This window comes from Fringilla coelebs, assembly GCF_963513975.1.
Source record: "Fringilla coelebs genome assembly, chromosome: 20".
In the NCBI taxonomy this organism is placed as follows: Eukaryota; Metazoa; Chordata; class Aves; order Passeriformes; family Fringillidae; genus Fringilla; species Fringilla coelebs.
The window spans coordinates 2,706,941-2,726,900 of record NC_140046.1 but is presented as its reverse complement, the minus strand read 5'-3'; the positions used below and the strand labels follow the sequence as shown (position 1 = coordinate 2,726,900).

The window sequence follows — 19,960 nt, the reverse complement described above, 5'->3', positions numbered from 1 at the left end:
AATCTCATTTATTAGGCTTGAAAGTATAAAAAGATCAAACATAAACAACTTTTTTTTCTCTCAAGGAATAAGTTTTGGTGCAGCAGGTTTGTTTATCAATATTTTACTATTTTCTATATGTGTACAATTGTGTTTTGTCCAGTATTGTGAAACAGCTTAATATAACACAGTATGACATTTAGCTGACCTATGGAAAGAGAGTATTACTTTAATGCAACACAATATGACACTCAGCTGACCTATGGAAAGAGAGAATTACTCTGATTTATAACAGAATTCGCGATGGTTTCTTGTCCCTTAGATTTCAGAACGTGTTTTTCCTAATCAGGGTCGTTCCCTCAGGACATTTACGTGTGGACTCAAGGCTCAAGTTTTATCACGAAATAAATCCGAGCAGCCTGGTCAGGCGGGAGTTCTCCCCGCTCGTTGATTTCGAGGTCCTTCCAACCCTCCGCACTTTGTAATTTGCCGATTTTTGTCACTTTTTCGGGCAATCCCGCGACCCTGAGGCGCCCTGAGGGCCTGAGGGGAGAGCCCGGGGGGCGTGGCCTAAGGAAGAGGCGGGAAGCGGTGTGTGGGCGTGGCTTAACGAGGAAGCGGGGAGTTGTGGGGGCGTGGCGCGCATGCGCGAGGCGCGCGCCGCCGGCGGGGCGCGGGGGGCGCGCGCGGGGTTCCCGCCGGGTGCGCGCGTGGGCGGGGCCTCAGGTGAGGCAGGTGAGGCCCAGGTGAGGCCCGGGAGCCGCCATGGACGGCCCCGCCCTGCCCATCCGCCGCTCCCGCCGAGAGCTGGTGGAGGCCGTGCGGGAGCGGCCCTTCCTCATCGTCACCGGCGAGACGGGCAGCGGCAAAAGCACGCAGCTGCCCAAGTACCTCTACGAGGCAGGTAACGGAACCCCCCCCACACCCCGCCCCGCTCCGCGGGCTGCGGTAAACTCATCTGGTTGTCCCCCTGTCCCCTCGCGGGTGACGCAGCTTCGGGCTGGGATGTGGTGAGAGGAGGTAGCTTGGTTAAAGCTTTTAAATAAAATAAAACCCAAACTTTGGCCATGTGTACGTTATGTAGGTACGTGTTATAAAGTGACCTGGAGCAGCACAACCCCGTGTCCCACAATCACTGGGGGTGTTCAGGCTGGAGAAGGCTCCAGGAGTGGTCTCAGAGCCCCCTCCCAGTACCTGAAGGAGTCTGGAGTGACAGGGAATGGCTTCCCATTGCCAGAGAGCAGGGTCAGGTGGGATACTGGGGAGGAATTGCTCCCTGCGAGGATGGGAGGGCCTGGCACAGTATGCCCCATCCCTGAGAGCATCCAAGGCTGGAGACTTGCAGCAATCTGGGATAGTGGAAGGTGTCCCAAAACGGGGTGGACTGAGATGATCTTTAATGTCCCTTCTGTGAAAAATGTGTATTTTATGATTGGCTTTTTGCAAATATTAAAATAAATATTATATGTGTTGTGTTAGTAAGTAATGCTGTATTAATTCTCTTAAGTAGTATGCTAAGTATAGTTTTAGGTTATAACAAAACATTAAAATAGAAATTATGTAAGATACTTTTTTAAAGAAAGGACTCACAGCAAGATAGCAGCCACAGGACACCTGAATCTTTCAGAGAAAGAGAATTTATTGCCCCATCATCAGGAGAATCAAACTTCTTCCTGCCTTGCTCAGGCTTGAAGATGCCGTCAGGTTTCAGAGGAAGAAGCTGACACTGCTCAGACAGAATCCTGTGTTTGAATGGAATTTATGCATCATGGATGAGGTGTATGAATATGAAACAGGCTGTTGTGTTTAAGGGTTAATCCTCTGTTAACATGGGTCCTTTTTTGGGTTTATGCTGCCCAGAAAGAGGTTCCTGGACTGTCTGTAACTCTTCGTTTCTATTGTCTCATATTGTCCTAATCCAAATTGTCCAAATCATTAATACTCTAATTATATTACTATTTTTATAACCATTTTATTACCATTAAACTTTGAAAAATTTTAAAACCCAAGCGATTGGCGCTTTCCACCCTTCCAACTCGAGCCCTTCTGTGTCCCCCCAGGCCTGGCCAAGCACGGTGCCATCGGTGTCACCCAGCCCCGGCGTGTGGCCACCCTGTCGGTGGCACAGAGGGTGGCCGAGGAGATGGGCTGTGCCCTGGGGACTCTCGTGGGCTACCAGGTCCGCTTCGACGACTGCACCTGCGAGGTGGGAGCCTGGGGGCTGCCCTGGGGGTGTGCCAGGGTCACCCAGGGGGCTGGGGGCTGTCCCAGAGCTTTGGGAAGGGGCTGTCCCACCTGTCTGTGTCCCCTGGCTCATTTGAGGGAGGTTTTTGGCACTTTGCTGGTGAAACGTTGCCAAGCACCCCTGTGCTGCTGTGCATGAGCACAAAAAATGAGAATTATTTTGGCTGTAAAGTCCTGCATCAATGCATGGGTCAGGCCCTTAGGGATCTTTTAAGGAAAATCCTTGTGGTGCCCTGGGGGCTGTCCCACCTGTCTGTGTCCCCTGGCTCATTTGAGGGAGGTTTTTGGCACTTTGCAGGTGAAACATTGCCAAGCACCCCTGTGCTGCTGTGCATGAGCACAATGAGAATTATTTTGGCTGTAAAGTCCTGCATCAATGCATGGGTCAGGCCCTTAAATGTCTTTTAAGGAAAATCCTTGTGGTGCCCTGGGGGTGTTCCAGGGTCACCCAGGGGGCTGGGGGCTGTCCCACCTGTTTGTATCCTCTTGTGGGAATACATAAAATCAGAAAGCTGCAAAAGGCAGGCCTCAGAGACAGCATGACTATGATTAGAGCTAAGCCATGAGATAAGTCAGCAGAAAAATTATGTAAAATGTAGAAAAGCAAAGACAAACAGAACAATGGTCTGTGTATTAACACTTGTCTAGAATAATTCCCTAAGCTGCAGAAAAGTTTATCTAGCGAGATATTAGGAAGTTTTAAGCTTAATAATGGAGCTCTGTGAATTGTGTTTGAAGGCTCACAAGCAGGGATTGTATTTGAAATAAGCAAGCATTGACTCATTTGAGGGAGGTTTTTGGGCACCTTGCAGCTGAGATGTTGCCAAGCACCCCTGTGCTGCTGTGCATGAGCACAATGAGAATTGTTTTAGCTGTAAAATGCATGGGCCAGGCCCTTAGGGATCTTTTAAGGAAAATCCTTGTGGTGTCCTGGACAAATGTGTAGAAGTGTTTGCTTTGAAATGAAGAGCCAGGCTGGCAGGTGACTGTGTGGTTGATCCTTGCAGGACACTGCCATCAGGTACATGACTGATGGGTGCCTGCTGAGGCACATCCTGGCTGACCCCCTCCTCAGCAAGTACAGTGTCATCATTCTGGATGAAGCCCACGAGCGGAGCCTCAGCACTGTGAGTGTCACCTCAGAGCTGCTTTTTGGGTCACTGTTTCTCCTTTTCTGTGCTCTGTTTATCCCTTCCTTTCGCTTCAGCGTGATCCCCAGGGGTTTTGATTGACTTTCCATGGATGTGCTTTGTCCTTTTGCTGCTTTGTTCAATCCATGCAGCACAAATTGAAAATAAGATGTAACCTCTAATAGTGTTGAAGTTTTTGTAGCTGTCGCATTTAAATGCAATTAAAACTTTGCTGGCTGTTGAATAATCTCCCAAAATTTCCAGGAGTTTGAAGCCAGAGCACAGACTTTCTAGAATACTAATTTAAAAAATAGACCAACACAAAATACACAAATAAAAGCCAAAACACCTCTCTTGCCCTAAGGCCCAATGTTTTTTAGGGCGTGTATGTGACTGTTCAAAGAGATTATGGCTGTTGGATCCATGGAAACATCTAGACCTGAGTCTCAAAAACTTTCAGAGGTCACCCTGCCCCTTCTGTGGCCAGCAAAGGGACATTCAGGTCACTGAGACCTCAGGAGATTGTGCTGTGTGTCAGACAACCTCCTGCTCCAGCAAACAATCTCCTTGTCCAGCTGGAAAAAGGGAAAATGATCTCCTGAATCCCAGTTGGCCCTCAGGCTTCTGAGGGAATTGCAAATAACTGAGCTGAAGTGGTGGAAGGAGCAGATTTGTAATTCAGAGCAGCACAGAGTAAAATAAACTTGCTGAGGTCGTAGCAATAAATCAAACCAAGGAAGGGTGCGCACACAGTGAGGGGACACAGGCTGGAAAATGGGATGAAAAATGGGTCTGAGGTAGCTTCTCACAAATGACTTGACCAAGAGAGTATGAAAATGAAAAACAAAGAGGTTTTGAGTTACACTGGTGCTTTGAGGAGAGCTGGTAGAAAATTCATGAAACTCTAGAAACCAAAATGTCCAGGGCAAATGTGTGTTTTCTTCAGAGTGCTTAGGACTGTAATATGTGATTTTTACTGTATCAATGGGATAAAATCATCAGAATTCAAAATTTGTCAGGCTCTTCTAACAAAACCAGGGTATTAACATCAGCTGTTTCTGTTTTTCTGCTAGGATATTTTATTTGGTTTGCTGAAGAAGCTGTTCCTGCAGGAGAAGCCAGCAGGCAGGAGGACAGACATGAAGGTGGTGGTGATGTCAGCCACCCTGGAGGTGGAAAAGCTTTCAGAGTTCTTTGGGCACTGCTCAGTGCTGAACATTCCAGGGAGAAGTTACCCTGTCAAGGAGATATTCTGCAACCTGCTGAGCCCCAGGGATGTGGGCAGCTCTGCCTATGTCACAGAGGTTTGTTTTCTCTCTGGTTTTGGGGTGATTTTCACCTGGGGGAGACCACAGGAATGAGCTGCTGTGTTGTGTTCTCAGCATCTCTGCAGGAAATAGGGGAGGATTGCTTGGGATGGTGAGTCCTAGCAAGAATTAAATGGGATTTCAACTGATTTTGGCCTGTTTGTTGTTTGTTCCAGGCTGTGAAGGTCGCCCTGGATGTTCACTTAAATGAACCAGAAGGTGACATCCTGGTTTTCCTCACAGGTGAGAATTTTCCTGAATACTCCAGGTAAATCATGGCACTGCCAGCAATGCAGGAAAGCTTCCAGAGCCTGTCTGGTTTCTCCCAGAGCAATGGGAAGGGAAAGGTGCAGGTTGAGTCACAAAGTGCTGTGCAATGGTGGTTTTCAGAATGTTTTAGGAATAGCCAGATTGACTCTGTGTTGTCTGCATGGTTTAGTTTGTTGTTAATTCAGGGAGGAAGAATTATTTTAACTGTATAATCCTACATCAATGCATGGGCCAGGCCCATATCTAATATTAATATCTAATAAAAAGGTATCTAATCTTTTAAAGGAAATCCTTGGTGGGAGGCCCTGTGGAAAGGCTGGGTGTCACCTCCCAAACCTTCTCTCATAAATTCCTCGTTTTAATGATGTTGGCTTATTGCATATTGACAAAACAACCTTTTTTTGAAGGTATTGCAAACCAGGAAGGCTGAGTTGTAGCTAATGAGGTGACTGAAATGCTCTTGTGTGTCTTTTAGGGCAGAATGAGATAGAAAGAGCTTGTGATTTGCTTTTCAAGAGAGCAGAGTCCATCGATTACCGGTACGAGGTGCACGACCGCGCTGTGGAGGGGCTCCTCATCCTGCCCCTCTATGGCTCCATGTCCACAGGTCAGAGCCAAAATCTCACTTCAGCACAGCAGTCTGAGCTGCAGGGCTTGTTATAAACATCATCCTCATCAGCTTGTCTGTTTGGGTTGGGAAAAGGGTGTTAATGAACCCCTTTGGGGTGGGGTTTTATTATGGTGATCATAAACCGAATCAAACTTGAGCCTTCTCTGCTTGCACTGGAGCCTCCAGTCAAAATCCAAATCCAGGTCTGGGTATGACTTCAGGATCCTCAGTTAGGAAGGGGATATTGAGAAACTGAAAGTCCAGATGACTTCACATTCTACTTTACTTTATTCATTTTTTATTTTGCTTTATTTTGTGTTGCTTTGTTTTATATTTCTTTATTTTATTTTATTTTTGTCATTTTATTTTACCTCATTTTCTGTCATTTTAGATCAACAGAAAAGGATATTTTTGCCAGCTCCCAGAGGCATCAGAAAATGTGTGGTCTCCACGAACATTGCTGCAACATCTCTGACCATTGAAGGAGTCAGGTATTGATTTCTGTCCCTCATAAAAAGCTGTAACAGAGGGAATAATTCAGAAAAAACACATTTTTTTCCACTACTATTGCCTTTTTTTTCAAGTGTGTAGTAAGAAAACCATTGATATTATTATAGTCTTAGAGGTCACCAATATTTTTGAATCTATTTTGAAATCAAATCTTCTAAATAATCAGGATCTAGGTAGAATAAATGTGGTTTTTCAATTAAATCCATGTGTCAGTTCCCTGCTGAGCCTTCTGTTTTTTACCTCTCTGGATTGTTTTTCTCAGATATGTGGTGGACAGTGGCTTTGTGAAGCAGTTGAACCATAATCCCAGAGTTGGTTTGGACATCCTGGAGGTGGTTCCCATCTCAAAGTAAGCTAAAAATGTCACTTGCTGTTTCTGGGAGCTGCTCTGGCAATAATGCTCTCTGTTGGTTGTTCTTTTAAAAAAATAAATAAGAAGATAGGCAGCAACTTCAAAGCCCCATGATTTAAAGCCACTTAAAGTTTTAAAAACCGCTTTAAGATTTAAAAACCATTGTAAGGTTTAAAATCACTTAAGGGCATAAAAACCACTTTATGGTTTGAAACCACTTTAAGACTTAAAAACATTTTAAGGTTTAAAAACCATTTTAATGTTTAAAAACAACTTTAATTGGTTTTAATTAACCAATTTAAAACCAAGTAAAAAGCAGTTCAGGATATACAGCTTCCTAAAAGTCACAGATATTCAGGAGGAATTGGCATCGTTTGAGATCTGAGCAGTGCTGGCCAAATATGACAGTGTCCAAAAATTGCACCGAAATTCTTCTTTATTTCTTGCACAGCTGGATTTTTCAGCTGGATTTTTCAGTGCAGGAATTCCTCTTCCACCTGTAAAGAGAGACATTTTGTGATTGTTTGGGTGGTACCAGAAGGGATGAGAGGTTTGAATGTTGGTTTTTTTGGGGGCAGGAGTGAAGCCAAGCAGCGAGCCGGGCGCGCCGGCCGGACGTTGTTAGGGAAAAGCTTTGGATTGTACAGCAGGGAGTTCTGGGAGCAGTGCATGCCCCAGCACACCTAACCAATTTAAAACCAAGTGAAAAGTGGTTCAGGATATACAACTTGCTAAAAGTCACAGATATTCAGGAGGAATTGGCATTGACTGAGGTCTGAGCAGTGCTGGCCAAACATGACAGTGTCCAAAAATTGCACAGAAATTCTTCTTTATTTCTTGCCCAGCTGGATTTTTCAGTGCAGGAATTCCTCTTCCACCTGTAAAGAGAGACATTTTGTGATTGTTTGGGTGGTACCAGAAGGGATGAAGGGTTTGAATGTTGTTTTTTTGGGGGGCAGGAGTGAAGCCAAGCAGCGAGCCGGGCGCGCCGGCCGGACGTGTGCAGGGAAGAGTTTTGGACTGTACAGCAGGGAGTTCTGGGAGCAGTGCATGCCCCAGCACACCGTGCCAGAGATCAGGAGGACCAGCCTGACATCTGTGATCCTCACCTTGAAATGCCTTTCCGTGCATGATGTCATCAGGTGAGCTCCCTGCAGGGGGATTATCCTGGGCTGGAGGGACAGGGGCAGGATTAGGGCCCCAGCCAAGTGGGACACTTCAATCAGCTTTGCTGCTGCTCTCCTCTGCCATTCCAGCCTGGATCCCAAGCTCCAGGTTCAGGCTCTGCCAAAACTCCCATCTCTCCCAAATTAAATGTGTTTGTTTGTAGCATTCCTTTAAATACATAAAATCCTGTTTTTTATATCTTTAAATACTTACAATCCTTAAAATCCCATTTTTTTATATATTTAAATGCTTAACATCCTTAAAATAATTATTTAAAGTCTTTTAAATACTTAAAATCCTTAAGATACTGTTTTTTACACATTTAAATACTTAAAATACTGGTTTTTGCACCTTTGAATACTTAAAATCCTTAAAATACTGGGGTTTAGACCTTTAAATACTTAACATCCTTAAGATACTGGTTTTTAGTGTTCTTTTAAAGTCTTAAAGTCCTTAAGATTCTGCTTTTTATACCTTTAAATACTTAAAATTCTTAAAATACTGGTTTTTTCACCTTTGAATACTTAAAATCCTTAAAATACTGGTTTTTACACATTTAAATACTTTAAATCCTTAAAACACTGCATTTTATACCCAAAAAGTGTAATCTCTCTGGAATTTTTTAGTTCTAAGACCATACAAGAGTAGAAAATGCAGTTTAGTGGGTGCCATGCTGGGATTTGTCATCAGAAATTCCTCAGCTGGAGGTTGTACAGGAACACACAGAAGATGATTATTATGATTATCTAACCTTGGTTAGAAGACTTGCATTGGGGAGGTTTAAAAATGATTTTCATAAATATTTTTAAATTTCAAATAAAATAAATTTAAAATTTAAGAAATAATAAATAAATTAAAATAAAATTTTAAATATTGAAATATTTTAAAATTATTGTTATAAATATGAAAATAACAAATCTACTTCATTTTTAACCCTAGGTTTCCCTATTTGGATCCCCCTGAGGAAAGACACATTCTGGAAGCTCTGAAGGAACTTTACCAGTGCAGTGCTATTGACAGGTAAAAACCAAAGGCTTTCACTGCAAGAATTTCAAATCTAAGGCTTAAATTGGTGTTTTGTGTGGAATAAAGGACACTCCTCAGCAGCAGAATGTGTTTCCTTATTTAACCTCTAGGAAGTTTACTGGGGTTTAATAGACTGTCTACCAAACCAGGGATGGAGCAGAGTTTGGGTTTGGGAGATAAAAATCAGGTTGTCCTGGAGCTCCTCAGTGACCTCAGCTCTGATCCCAGGCTGTTGTGGCTCAGGAGCTCAGGCTCTGCCTGGGAGGTCCATCCAAGAGCTCAAGGCAGGAAGCGAGATCTTATCCTAAACTTCCAGGAATTCTTCTTGTAAATAATGAAAAAAAGCCCAGCCAAAGCTGCCATGGAGCAGACACAAGCAAATTGGAGAATTGGGGATTATTTTATAGCTGAGGACACTTCTCCATGTCCCCAGCACCTGTATGGGCACTCACAGTCCAGAGGGAAGTGCTTCTTACACAATTCACATTTACACAGCATTGCATTGGATCTGTAGATATAAAACAGAGATCATAGAAAGAGATATAGAAAGTATATTTAAATATATATAATATATAAAATAGATATTTTCCCCTGTAAATATATATAAATATATACATAATAATGCATAAATATATATGTCCTGTACATATAATAAGATATATAGTAAGATGCATAATAAAATATAGAAAATATATTAAAATATATATAATATATAAATATATATAACTTTTCCATGTAAATATATAAAATATCTAATATTATATATATATTTCCAGTAAATCTATATAAATATTATATAGATAATATATATAATATCTATATATTATTTTTAATATATACTATTATATATATACAATTTTAATTTTTATATATATGATTTTTATCTATATATATTATTTTAAGATAGGATTTTATATATATGATTTATATATGATATATCGGATATATATAATATATATATCTATATATCTATATCTATATCTATATATTTAAATTTTTTTTTTTCTCCTATCAGGAGAGGCCATGTGACAAGACTGGGAGAATTCCTGGTGCAGTTTCCCCTCCCTCCCAACCTGTCCTGTGCTGTGATAAAAGCTGCTTCCCTGGGCTGTGAGGATCTGCTGCTCCCCATTGCAGCCATGCTATCTGTGGAAAACGTCTTCATCCGACCAGGTGGGAGCTCCTTTCCTCTGCTTCCTGCCTCCCTCTCCCAAGGGGAATGGGTTATGCTGGAGGAGAAAAATCCTTTGGGAGTTTAAAACCTGAGAGAGCACTTTGGAAATGTTGCTTTTGCCCCATTTGATGAAGGTGAATTCCCACTAAACTCACAGATCCACTGGTTTTATCTTTATTTTAAGATCTCCATGACTGTGGCAAGAGGAAAAGCTGAGCTCAGTAGATTAGAGGGTGCTGTGGTGGGGTGGGTTCAACTGTCTTGTTTTTCCTCTCTTGATCCCTGTGAGCTGTTTGTTTATTCCTTTATCTTTCCATGTCAGCCTCTGGATGGATCGTGAGTGAGAAATACTTGCTTAGAGACTGGAATTCTTCATCCCTGGTGCTGACTAATGAGATTAATCATAGATGTAATAGCATCTATGTGCTCTTGTTCAGCAGTAGTGGAAGGAGGAACAACTGTAAATGCTGCTGTAGAAGGAGAGACAAACTAAAAATAAGGAATAGAGAGCCAAAGCTGCCAAAAACAAACAGAAAATTAGGTAGTGATAAATAAAAATGACTTTAAGTGAGATATAACTTATTCCTCAGGTGATCCTCAGAAGCAAAAGGAGGCTGAGCTTCAACACCAGGAACTTGCCTCTCAAGTGGGAGGATGCAATGACTTTGCAACCCTCTTAAATATTTTTGAACAGTGCAAAGCAAGGTATGAAATTCTCCCTTACACTAAGTGGTTTGGCATTGCTCATAACTCCCAGTTTTAGATGTGCTGCAGTTACACATCTTTGTGCTCGTTCCTAATTTCAGATTTATTCCTTGTGATCTGTAATTTCCATCCAGACACTTTTTATTTAACCCCACAAAATATCTGCCTGTGTAGGTTGCTGCCTTTGTTTGACCATAACAATAAAATAGAGGCAAGTTTCTTTGCAAGCAGCTGACAAAGGGCTTCTTTATAATTCAAATATTCCTGTTCTCAGCAAGTCTCCTTCAGCCTGGTGCCAGAAATACTGGATCCATTGGAGGGCTGTGAAATCTGCTTTTAGTGTGGAAAGGCAGCTGCGGGAAATAACCACTAAACTGAAACAGGTAAAAAAAAATAAAATCTGGGCATGTTTGAGCTGTATAAACTTATATTTAAGAGATGTAGTGGGTGCTGACCCTTTGCCAGGTGGCTGCTGCCTTCTTCCAGTAGAAAATAAACCACTTAAATATTATTTTATCTTGCTTGTGTGACTCAGGTACAATGTTGGTAATGGGCAAGGAGAGTTTTTCTCCTTTCCCCATGGTTTCTGTCCAGGGTTTAAAATCCATGGGATGGAGGGGGTTAAACTGCTTTTTCATGAAGGAAGATCCTAATTCATGTTGCTTTTTGTTTTCCCAGCTGCCAGACTTCCCTAAAGAGACATTTGAAGGCTCCAGAACTGAAATACTGAGAAGATGCCTGTGTGCAGGATACTTCGTTAACGTTGCTAGAAGGTAAGGAATGAAATTTGGAGAACTGAATGGAAAAGAAATTATGCAAATTACTTTAAAGTGTGGTTTTATGTTGGTAAAAGCAGCAAAGTAGAAACTGCAGGTGAAGGAGATGTTTCTGCAAGGGGCTGGAACTTCTGCTTTTGACTGTCTTCACCATTCCAAGGAGAACTTCCCAGGAATGTCATTTTTCTGTCTGAAATGAACTTTCCAGCTGAGAGTGGTTCCACATATTCAGCTGAAGGGCTTGGAAGTCTCCAGTTATCACAGCTTTCAAAGGCTTCACTGCCAAACCCTGTTGTTATTGTGGTGTTACACCTGCAGGGCTGCTGTGGTAAATGAGATCTATTGTATTTCAATCTTTAAATGGTTTTTTTACAGTTTAGCTCTGAAGCACCTTCCTCTAGGTAGATATTTGAGAACTTTTTTCTGTGCTGCTGCTGACTTGTTTAGTTCAGTGTTGCTGTATAATCACAGTAATGTGTGTTTTGTTTTGTTGTTGTTTTTTATTTCTTTTTTTCAGATCTGCAGCCAGGACATTCTGCACCATGGATGGGCACGGCAGCATAGTCTACATCCACCCTTCATCCACAGTGAGTTCCCAAAGCCTGCTGATAAACCAGAAAAGCATCTCCAGAAGGAATAAGGGGCAGGTCCTTAAACTCTCCCTGGTGCTTGCTTTGGGCTCTGCTGCAGTGTTCATTTAAGAGCCTCAGTTCCTCAGGCTTGGTCAGGGTTTGGGTTATGAGGTGGGAATGACACAGGCTGGACTTCCCCTCTGGCTCTTTGATCAATTCTGAAACCTGGAAACCTAAAACCTGATAACACCCCCTCACATCTCAACCACTGACATTCTGCTGCAGGTGAGGCTCTGAAAACCAAACCAGCTGTGAGCCAACCTTTGAATTTTTCAGCTCTACAACCAGGAGACCCTGCTGGAGTGGATCATCTTCCACGACGTGGCCGTCACCTCCAAGATCTACGTGCGCACCGTGTGCCCCGTGCGCTACGAGTGGCTCAGGGACCTGCTGCCCAGGCTGCACCAGGTGGATGCCTATGAGCTGAGCAGTGTGGCCAGGGAAGAGGTGACTGAGGAGGAAATAACCAAGTGGAAGCAGAGGGAGGAGCTGAAAAGGCAGTTTGGTAAGCACAGTGCTCATCCCTCTGTGTGTGTGTGGTTTTTTGTCGCCGCGTTTCTCTTCACAGAGAAAAGCAAGGCACGATTCTTCCCGAGAATATTCCTGGGTTTCACATTCTCTGAACCTCAGAGAAAGAAAATTCTTATCTCATTTACTGCTCCTGTGTTGTTCACAAGTGGAAGGCATTGTGGAAGGCTGTTTACCTGAAGAGAATTGATAATGATTCTGGTGTGAGTGTTTTGATTCACTGACCAGTTGAATCCAGGTGTGTGTGTCGGAACTGTGGGCTGACAGTCATGAGATTCTCTGCAGGGGTGTGCAGTAGAGTTTAGATGTAGAATCTTGGCAGATTCTACATTAGAATCTGGGCAGATTCAGTTTAGATGTAATGTAATATAGTATAGAATAATATAGTATAATCAAGTAATTAATTAGCCTTCTGATAAGATGGAGTCCTCCTCATCATTTCTCCCAGACATGGGGCAAAAATATCACTGAAGTTTTTGTCATTGCTTTGGACCCCTGTGTGTTTATTAGGGCATATTCTGGGCTAGAAAGTGGTAATTTGTTTGGTGTAGTTGTGGTTGGTTTATTCTCCTCACAGCTCTGCAATCCTTATTTTCTATCCCAGCAGTTGAGTTGTGGTGTTTGCTTGCTGCTTCTTGCCACGCTCCCCCCTTTTGGTTTCTTTGAGCAGAGTTGAATAAAAGCATTTTGAGGCTGATTGTTTAAGTTTGTGAAGGGTATTTAGCCACTGATGCCCAAATAATGATGCCTTGGGAGAGGTTCTGAGAGCTGTGGGGCAGAGGGAAGGGAAAAAAAATATCAAAAACTTCACCCAGCAATAGACAGAGAAGAAAAAGTCTCCCATTTTGTCGAGTGTCTCATTCTGACAATGAATTTAATGCCAGTGTGTAAGTAGTGTTAATTAAACCTGGTGCCTGCTAACTGATCTGGCTGCTTGACATTCCTGGGATTCTCCTGTCAGCAGGTTCCTAAAGCAGCCAAGTATTCAAAGGGCCCCTTTACTCCTGAGCTGACCCTTCCAAAACATCCATTTATTGTACAGTAAATACAGATTCTCTTCCATTTCCTCAACAAAGGAAAAAATGCAGACTTGTGCCCAGGCCAGCATCTCTTGCTGCCCTGCATTATTGTATAAACTCACCATTTTAAACATCAATTTCATTTGGTTATAAATAATGCAGAAGAGCCTCATCAGTTTATCTGAAGGAAATATGACTTCATCAGGCAATTCCCAATTAACTGGAGTTTAATTTTGACCTTACAGATGTTGTATTTCTGGCACCTTCATGAAAATAGGTGAGTGAATAGCTGACAAGACATAATAATTAGAAATATTTTAACAATGGATGCTGATTAAAGCTCCTTCTCTTACCAGGCTGCAGTAGGTGCCTCACTCACAGATCTCAGAGCCTTTGATTTTTTTGTTTTCATTGTTTTCTTTTAGACTGAAAATATTTTCTGCTTCTCTTCCCTTCTGTGAGAAGCAGTGCCAAGGTCTCAGTGCTGTGGAGGAATGTGCATTTCTGATGGTGGCTGATCTGCAATATTGACTTTTTTCACTCCCTTATCTGCATGTTTTCCTCTCCCTCCCTCCTGCCTCCGGAAATTTTTTAAAGATAGTTTATCCCAATGTTTTTTCCTGTCCTGTCCTACCCAAACCTGAGTTTGGGATGTGCAGTTCAGAGAAGAAATGGGTGTGCAGAACACAGGCTGCATATTCTCTGCTATAATAAAAAGCAAGATTTAGGGATGAGATGAGCCCAGCTGCAAATATTGACATGGGAGTTAAGGTGTGATTTTATTTTGAATTTTTTTCTCTCCCTCCTGTGGTGCAGTCTGTCCCCTCTGGAAGTCATTCAAATGGCTGCATGGGAGGAAAAAAAAAAGAGATTTTGTTGGGGTTTTTTTTTGTATTTAACAAATAGGAGAACTTGTAATGCTGGGGGGTGTTACATTCATATTTTCTGAAAAATCCCTTCGCCCAGGATTTTTCTCCTGGGGAACTGAGAAGCCTCAGAGAAAAAGGAAAACAATAATTTCCTGATTTGCTTCTCCTGTGCTCTGCTCCTTTGGGATGTGTTTGGGGATTGTTCCATTGGGTTTGATGTGAGTTGTTTTCACTCTTTGGCCAATCAGGGCCAAGCTGTGTTGGGACTCTGGAAAGAGTTTTCATTATTATCTTTTTAGCCTGCTGTAAGTATCCTTTCTGTATTCTTTAGGATAGCTTAGTATAGTTTTCTTTAATATAATATAGTATCATAAAATAATAAATCAGCCTTCTGAGCACATGGAGCCAGGTTCATCATTCCTTCCTTCACCTGGGGGAACACAAAGACAATGGAGGGGGGTGGGTTTGACACAGAGAGATTATTTTTATTTCTTTCTCTCCTCTCCCCCCAGAAGGAGGCACAGAGAGCTCTGCAGGGAAGATGGAGAGGAGGAATGATGAGCAATCCATCCAGGACGCCCGAGCTCGGTACCTGCAGAGGAAGCAGCAGAGAGCTCAGGCTCTGAGTGGCTCTGAGAAGGAAATGGGGTAACCCTGCTGGGGGAGGCAGCTTGTGCAGAATGCCCAAGGACTGACAGGAGAGCTGGGAAACTTGTGCTCAGTGCCAAAGAGGACAAACACAATTCCCTCTGCTGCATCCTGCAGGGAAAACTTCCCAAGCTTTGTGTTGCTGCAGGTCAGTGGCAACGATTTCATGGCCTCAGCTGTGGCTGAAGCCCTGATACCAAGTGTGGTGCCAATTCTCTGGCATTTATTGGACTTAAAGAGCTCTCAGTGCTCTTATAAATGAAATTTTTCTTCAAGGCCGGTTGGCGTTTATTTTTGTAAGGAGTGGAACTGTAATTTTTTTAGCCATTTTATTCTGTCTGATGGTCATACAGAATTCATGCTCAGGAAAGGCTTTTGTAGTGGTGGGAGCAGCAGGATGAAATCCAAATGGACATTTCCCACCTGCATTCCTTGCTGTGCTGTACCAGGTACACACAGGGAAATAAAAGTGTTTTTTCTTGAGCATCTGAAAGAGCAAGGAGCTGGGGTGCTTTGTCATCATGAAGTTTGTTTCCTTCTCAATAAAGAAATCCTGTTTTATCACCATAATAATCCTGAAACGCTCCAGGGCTCGAGTTTGTGTAAGAATTTCCAAATAATTGGAAGAACTTGCTGTGATTTTTCCTGCCTCAGCTGTGTGCTCTGTGCCACCCTGGGCACTGGTTCAAGTGCTGTATTGTGTTTTATTCCTTTAGCCTGAATAAAACATTCTCCATTCCACCTCTGCCTCACCTCCAGCATTCCAGCACTGCCCAGCATCCCAAAGCCTCCAAAACCATAGGATTTCTTTTTGGAATATTACAATATTATTGCTCATAAAGAAATTGCTGGGTCTGGTAATTGTTCCTCTTGCTGTGATTGATGGGAAAGGGTTTTGTTCTTCCAGGCTCTGCTTTGGAGCAGCAGCACTTGGGCTTGACTCATCCTCTGCTCTGAGTTTTGCTGTTTAATTTGATTTATATTTGCAGTGTCACAGCCCCTCATGAGTCAAATGCCATCTGCACCACCCAGTGGGCCTGAAATGAGTACACAGAATGCCCACTGTTCCTTGGGGCTATAAATCACTTGGCAAATCCTAATAAAGATTTTTTTTCTCTCTCTTTTTTTTTTTTTTTTTAAATTTTTTCATTTTCCTTCATAGCAAGAAGTGAGGGATTTTTTTTCCCTCACTGTGTTCTAGAGCTTCTCAGAGGTTTGGAGATGAGGAATTTTAAGACAAAGTAAAAATCATCTGGGGAAGTAACTGCGAGCTGTTAAATAAAATAAAATTTCAGCCATGCCAAGTGTGACAGCACACACAGCTCTGGATGCTGCAATCATCCAGGAAAAAGTTAAATTTTTACCTGTTTTACGTGCTGGAGTTCAAGCGTGAGTTAATAAAACACAGAGGGAAACGTGGAGCTTCATTACTGTGCTGGACTCATTAACAGGGGCCTGGGAAGAGTCTGGGAGAGCAGCCTGGGGGGTGAGGGACAGGGACAGAGGGGACAGAGGAATCCATGAGACCTTGGGGACAGGGACACCGCAGGGATGGGGGATCCTTTAGATCTCGGTGATAGGGACACCCCTGTCCCCTCGGTGTCACCTCCAGGGATGTGGCTCCATCACATCCCGATGACAAGGGGACACCCTGGCAGGCGGGAGTGGGATCCATCGCATCCTGGTGACGGGGACATCCCTGTCCCCTCAGTGTCCCCAAGGAGGGGACATCCCTTCCATGCCGGTGACAGGGACACCCCTTGGGGGAAGGGGGGTGTTCCAGGGGCTGCCCCGGTGTCCCCCCGGTGTCCCCCCGGTGTCACCTTGCCCGGCCGCGCCGCCTTGCCCCACGTGACCGCGCGCGCGCGGGCCGGAAGTGACGCCGCGGCCCCTCGGTCGCATGATGTGGCAAAAAAAAAAAAGGCCGGGGAAAGGGAGGGAGGGAGTGATGCGTCCCCAAATAGTCCCTTCCGGCGGCGCATCACACCCGCCGCTCCCATTGGCGCCGCTCGCCGGGATCCCTCCGCGCGTCCCGGCCGGCGGCGGCAGGTGCGGGTATCCTTCCGCGGCGGTATCCTTCCGCCGGCGGGGGCAGCTTCCGCACGGCCCCGCTCCGCCATCGCGGCCCCGCTCCGCCCGCACCGCTGAGCCCGGCCCGGCCCGGAGCGCCCCGCCGCCACCATGGCCCAGATCCTGCCCATCCGCTTCCAGGAGCATCTCCAGGTGGGCGCGGGGGCGGGCGGGCCGCTGCCTCGCTCCGCCGGGGGAGCCGCCCGGGGACCGTGCCGGGGGAGCCGCGCCGGGCCTGCCCGCGGTGCCTCCCTGAGGGCGGCCGGGCGCGCTCGGCGCGCTGCTCGCCATGCCGGTGTCCGGCTCGGGGAGCGCTGCCCGAAGGGCGCCTCCCGGGAGGGGCCGGGCCGGGCATCCCGCCCTTGCCGGTGCCCGCGGGCCGTGCCCCGGCGGGGTGGGCGAGGCTGGCGCGGTGCCCGGGCGGGCCGGGCGGTGCGGGCCGGGCGCTGCGCTTGCCGGAGCGCCGCCAAGGGGAAATCCCGGCCCGGCACGGGGGGGGTGAGCTGGGCAGGTGGCCGAGCTGTGTCCGTGTGCCGCTTAATGTTATTTATTTGAATGGTGTTAAAGCCTCTGTAGTTCTAAGGACAGGCTGAACCGTTCTGCCGGTGTTCCCGCTTGGAATGTCATTTTCTGGAAGAAAAGGCACGGATTGCAGCGAAATGTGGGAGCTGCTGCGGCTGCCTGCAGTGCAGCTGTGGCAGTGCAGGTGCCCAGGTGCCAGCTCCGCTGTCCGCTGGCCTCTCCCCAGCCCCAGCTCTGGCTCTCGTTGCACCAGAACCACACGTTAATAGTTCATTTCCGAGTGATGGCATTGAATTTCTCTAGGGTGACTTCCTGGAGGCGCCGGCGGCACGTCCCGGGTGGGCTGCGGTGCGGGAGTGCGGGGCTCCCTCCCGGAGCAGCGAGTGCCTCCCTGCCCGTGGGTGCAGCTGCGGCGCAGGGAGGGGTCTGTAAGCGCTCATCCAGTTGTGCAATGGGCACTTCCTATCTGACAGGTCTGAAGGGCGAAGTGCTCCCAGCCACGGTCTTACTGAGCTCGGTTTCACTGCTGAGGAGTGGGTTTTTTTAAGGAGAATTTGTCTAATAAAAGCTACGTTGGCACACCAGGTCAAGGTCTTCTGGTGGCATGGGGTGCCAGTGTCTGTGTTTGGTTTGTGTTCAGCTTACTGGAGTTGTGGTGGGCAAACACAGTGATGGATATGCATGATTTCCAGTGCCTTTTTTTCCTAACTCAAATGGAAAGCAGTTCATTTCTAGGCACCTCCTTAAAAGAACTACTGCAGAATACTTAGCTGAAGACTCTAGCTGTTCATAGTGTCCAAATAAATGCTGCTTTGGTGGTTGTTCAGGTGTGTAGCTGAGCACTGAATGATTTTACTCCAATATCAGTTTAAAGGCAGGCCAGAATTCATAGTTTAGGTGTCCCTGTAGTGAGCAGCAGTGACAGGAGAATCTCAGGAATTGGCCAGAGCTTCACCTCCCAGGCAGTGCCTTGTCCTGGTGGTGGCAAAGCCCAGCCCAAGGTGCTGAGGAGGTTCTGTGCACTCAGGTGAAAGCCATCCCTCTGGGCAGCCCAACTCTCAATCAAGCATTGTGGCAATGCACCTTTGTGCATTATTTAAGCCCCAAACCTTGCATGTGACCCACTGCCAGGTCTCTAATGACATGAGTACTGTTACATAATGAAACTCATCTGCTTCACGCCAGAAGTGCTGGGAGCTTTCAGGCCAGCACTACAGTGGAACAGGACTGCTCTGCCTCCAGTCTGATTTATCTGTTTATTTGGGGTTGGATTTGCATTTTTCTCTGCCTGTACCTATTCAGTGTGGAGCACTGGCTGAACCAGTATCTTTTACAGCTGCACACAGGAGCTGATCCTTTCTCAGATGGGTGTGCACCCCTCTGAGCCTGGGTGCACGTGGCTCTTGCCTTTGAACTTCCTCCTTTCATTTCATTGGAAAAAAATCAGAGGAATTTGAATTCTAGGAGTTGCTTTTCAGCTGAAATTCCTGATGTAATTTTGGGAGCAGAAACACTGATATTGCAATATTTTTTGCTATCCAAGCTCCTCATGGATTCAATAATACAATTTCTTGAACTGTACCTGACCCACATTGTCTAGGAAACTCGTTGTACAGGTGTTGTGCAACACCTGCAAGTTTGTAGTGATTCTAATGAAAGAGGAGATACCCAGCTGGAGCCTTAGCCATAAAAAGTAGGTGATGGATTTGAATGAAAAAGTTCTTGCAGGCTATTATTGAAATCAATCAATAAACACAGTGTGATCCTAGTTCTCCACAGAGTCATTAGTAGAGGTTAAAAAATGGTCAAGTACAAGGCTTGTCCTGGTGTTCAGCTTCAGGTCAGTCCATTAGCTGTTGCTGTTGGCAGCTTGGCTGTGTGATTTGGGAATAAAAAGATGAAAGCTCCAGAAACCTTGCTCCTGAATGCCTCATCTCTGGGGGGCACAGTGCTTTGTACCCCAAATTGGAGCTCAAGGTGGACTTTGGACAAGTAGGTAACTTGCTGGGGAGGAGGGAGCTCTCTGGGGAGTGTAAAACCAAAAAGTGTTGTCAGGTTCCAGGGTTTGTTTGTCAGAGTCACAAGCTCTGCAATCCCAGCAGCCCCAGGTGTGCAGGCTGTTATCTGTGTGCTGTCTGTTGTACACCCCTCCCTTGCCACCAAGGAGCATCAACAGGCTGGGCAGAAACTTTCCTTGGGAATTTTCAAGGAGGAACCTGATTCCTCTGCTATCAGAACTCATGTTGTAAAACTTTATATAGCTGCTGCCTTTTTTTTTTCCTCCCAAAGTGGCTATCAGGAAACAATCCACTGTGTATGTAGTGGGAGATCAGAGTTCAGTGTGTGGGATGATTGCAAATCTGGTTGCTCCTATCCAGGCTTCAGGGATTCCTGAAATGGGCCTCTGCGTGTTTTTGAGGGT

General features: G+C 45.2%; 2 protein-coding genes across 3 annotated transcripts in view; both read left to right on the top strand.

Annotated features, from left to right (window-relative positions):
- Positions 1-655: 655 nt before the first annotated feature.
- DHX40 (DEAH-box helicase 40) lies at positions 656-16,256 on the top strand. The gene is made up of 17 exons (XM_084218951.1): positions 656-883; positions 2,040-2,185; positions 3,231-3,350; positions 4,427-4,657; positions 4,837-4,903; positions 5,406-5,537; positions 5,932-6,031; positions 6,313-6,399; positions 7,362-7,544; positions 8,509-8,589; positions 9,611-9,768; positions 10,360-10,474; positions 10,749-10,857; positions 11,153-11,247; positions 11,768-11,837; positions 12,159-12,387; positions 14,811-16,256. The coding sequence occupies exons 1-17, from the start codon at positions 745-747 to the stop codon at positions 14,948-14,950; spliced, it is 2,202 nt and encodes a 733-aa protein (XP_084075077.1). The 5' UTR covers positions 656-744; the 3' UTR covers positions 14,951-16,256.
- A 721-nt stretch (positions 16,257-16,977) lies between these two features.
- Positions 16,978-19,960, top strand: part of CLTC (clathrin heavy chain) — a 29,663-nt gene continuing 26,680 nt past the window's right edge. Inside the window, exon 1 of one of the 2 annotated variants that reach the window (XM_084219317.1) lies at positions 16,978-17,169. In XM_084219317.1, coding sequence (XP_084075443.1) covers positions 17,128-17,169 — 42 coding nt within the window. In that variant the 5' untranslated portion in view covers positions 16,978-17,127. The remainder of the gene's footprint in view (positions 17,170-19,960) is intronic. The other variant, XM_084219318.1, reaches the window with a different exon arrangement.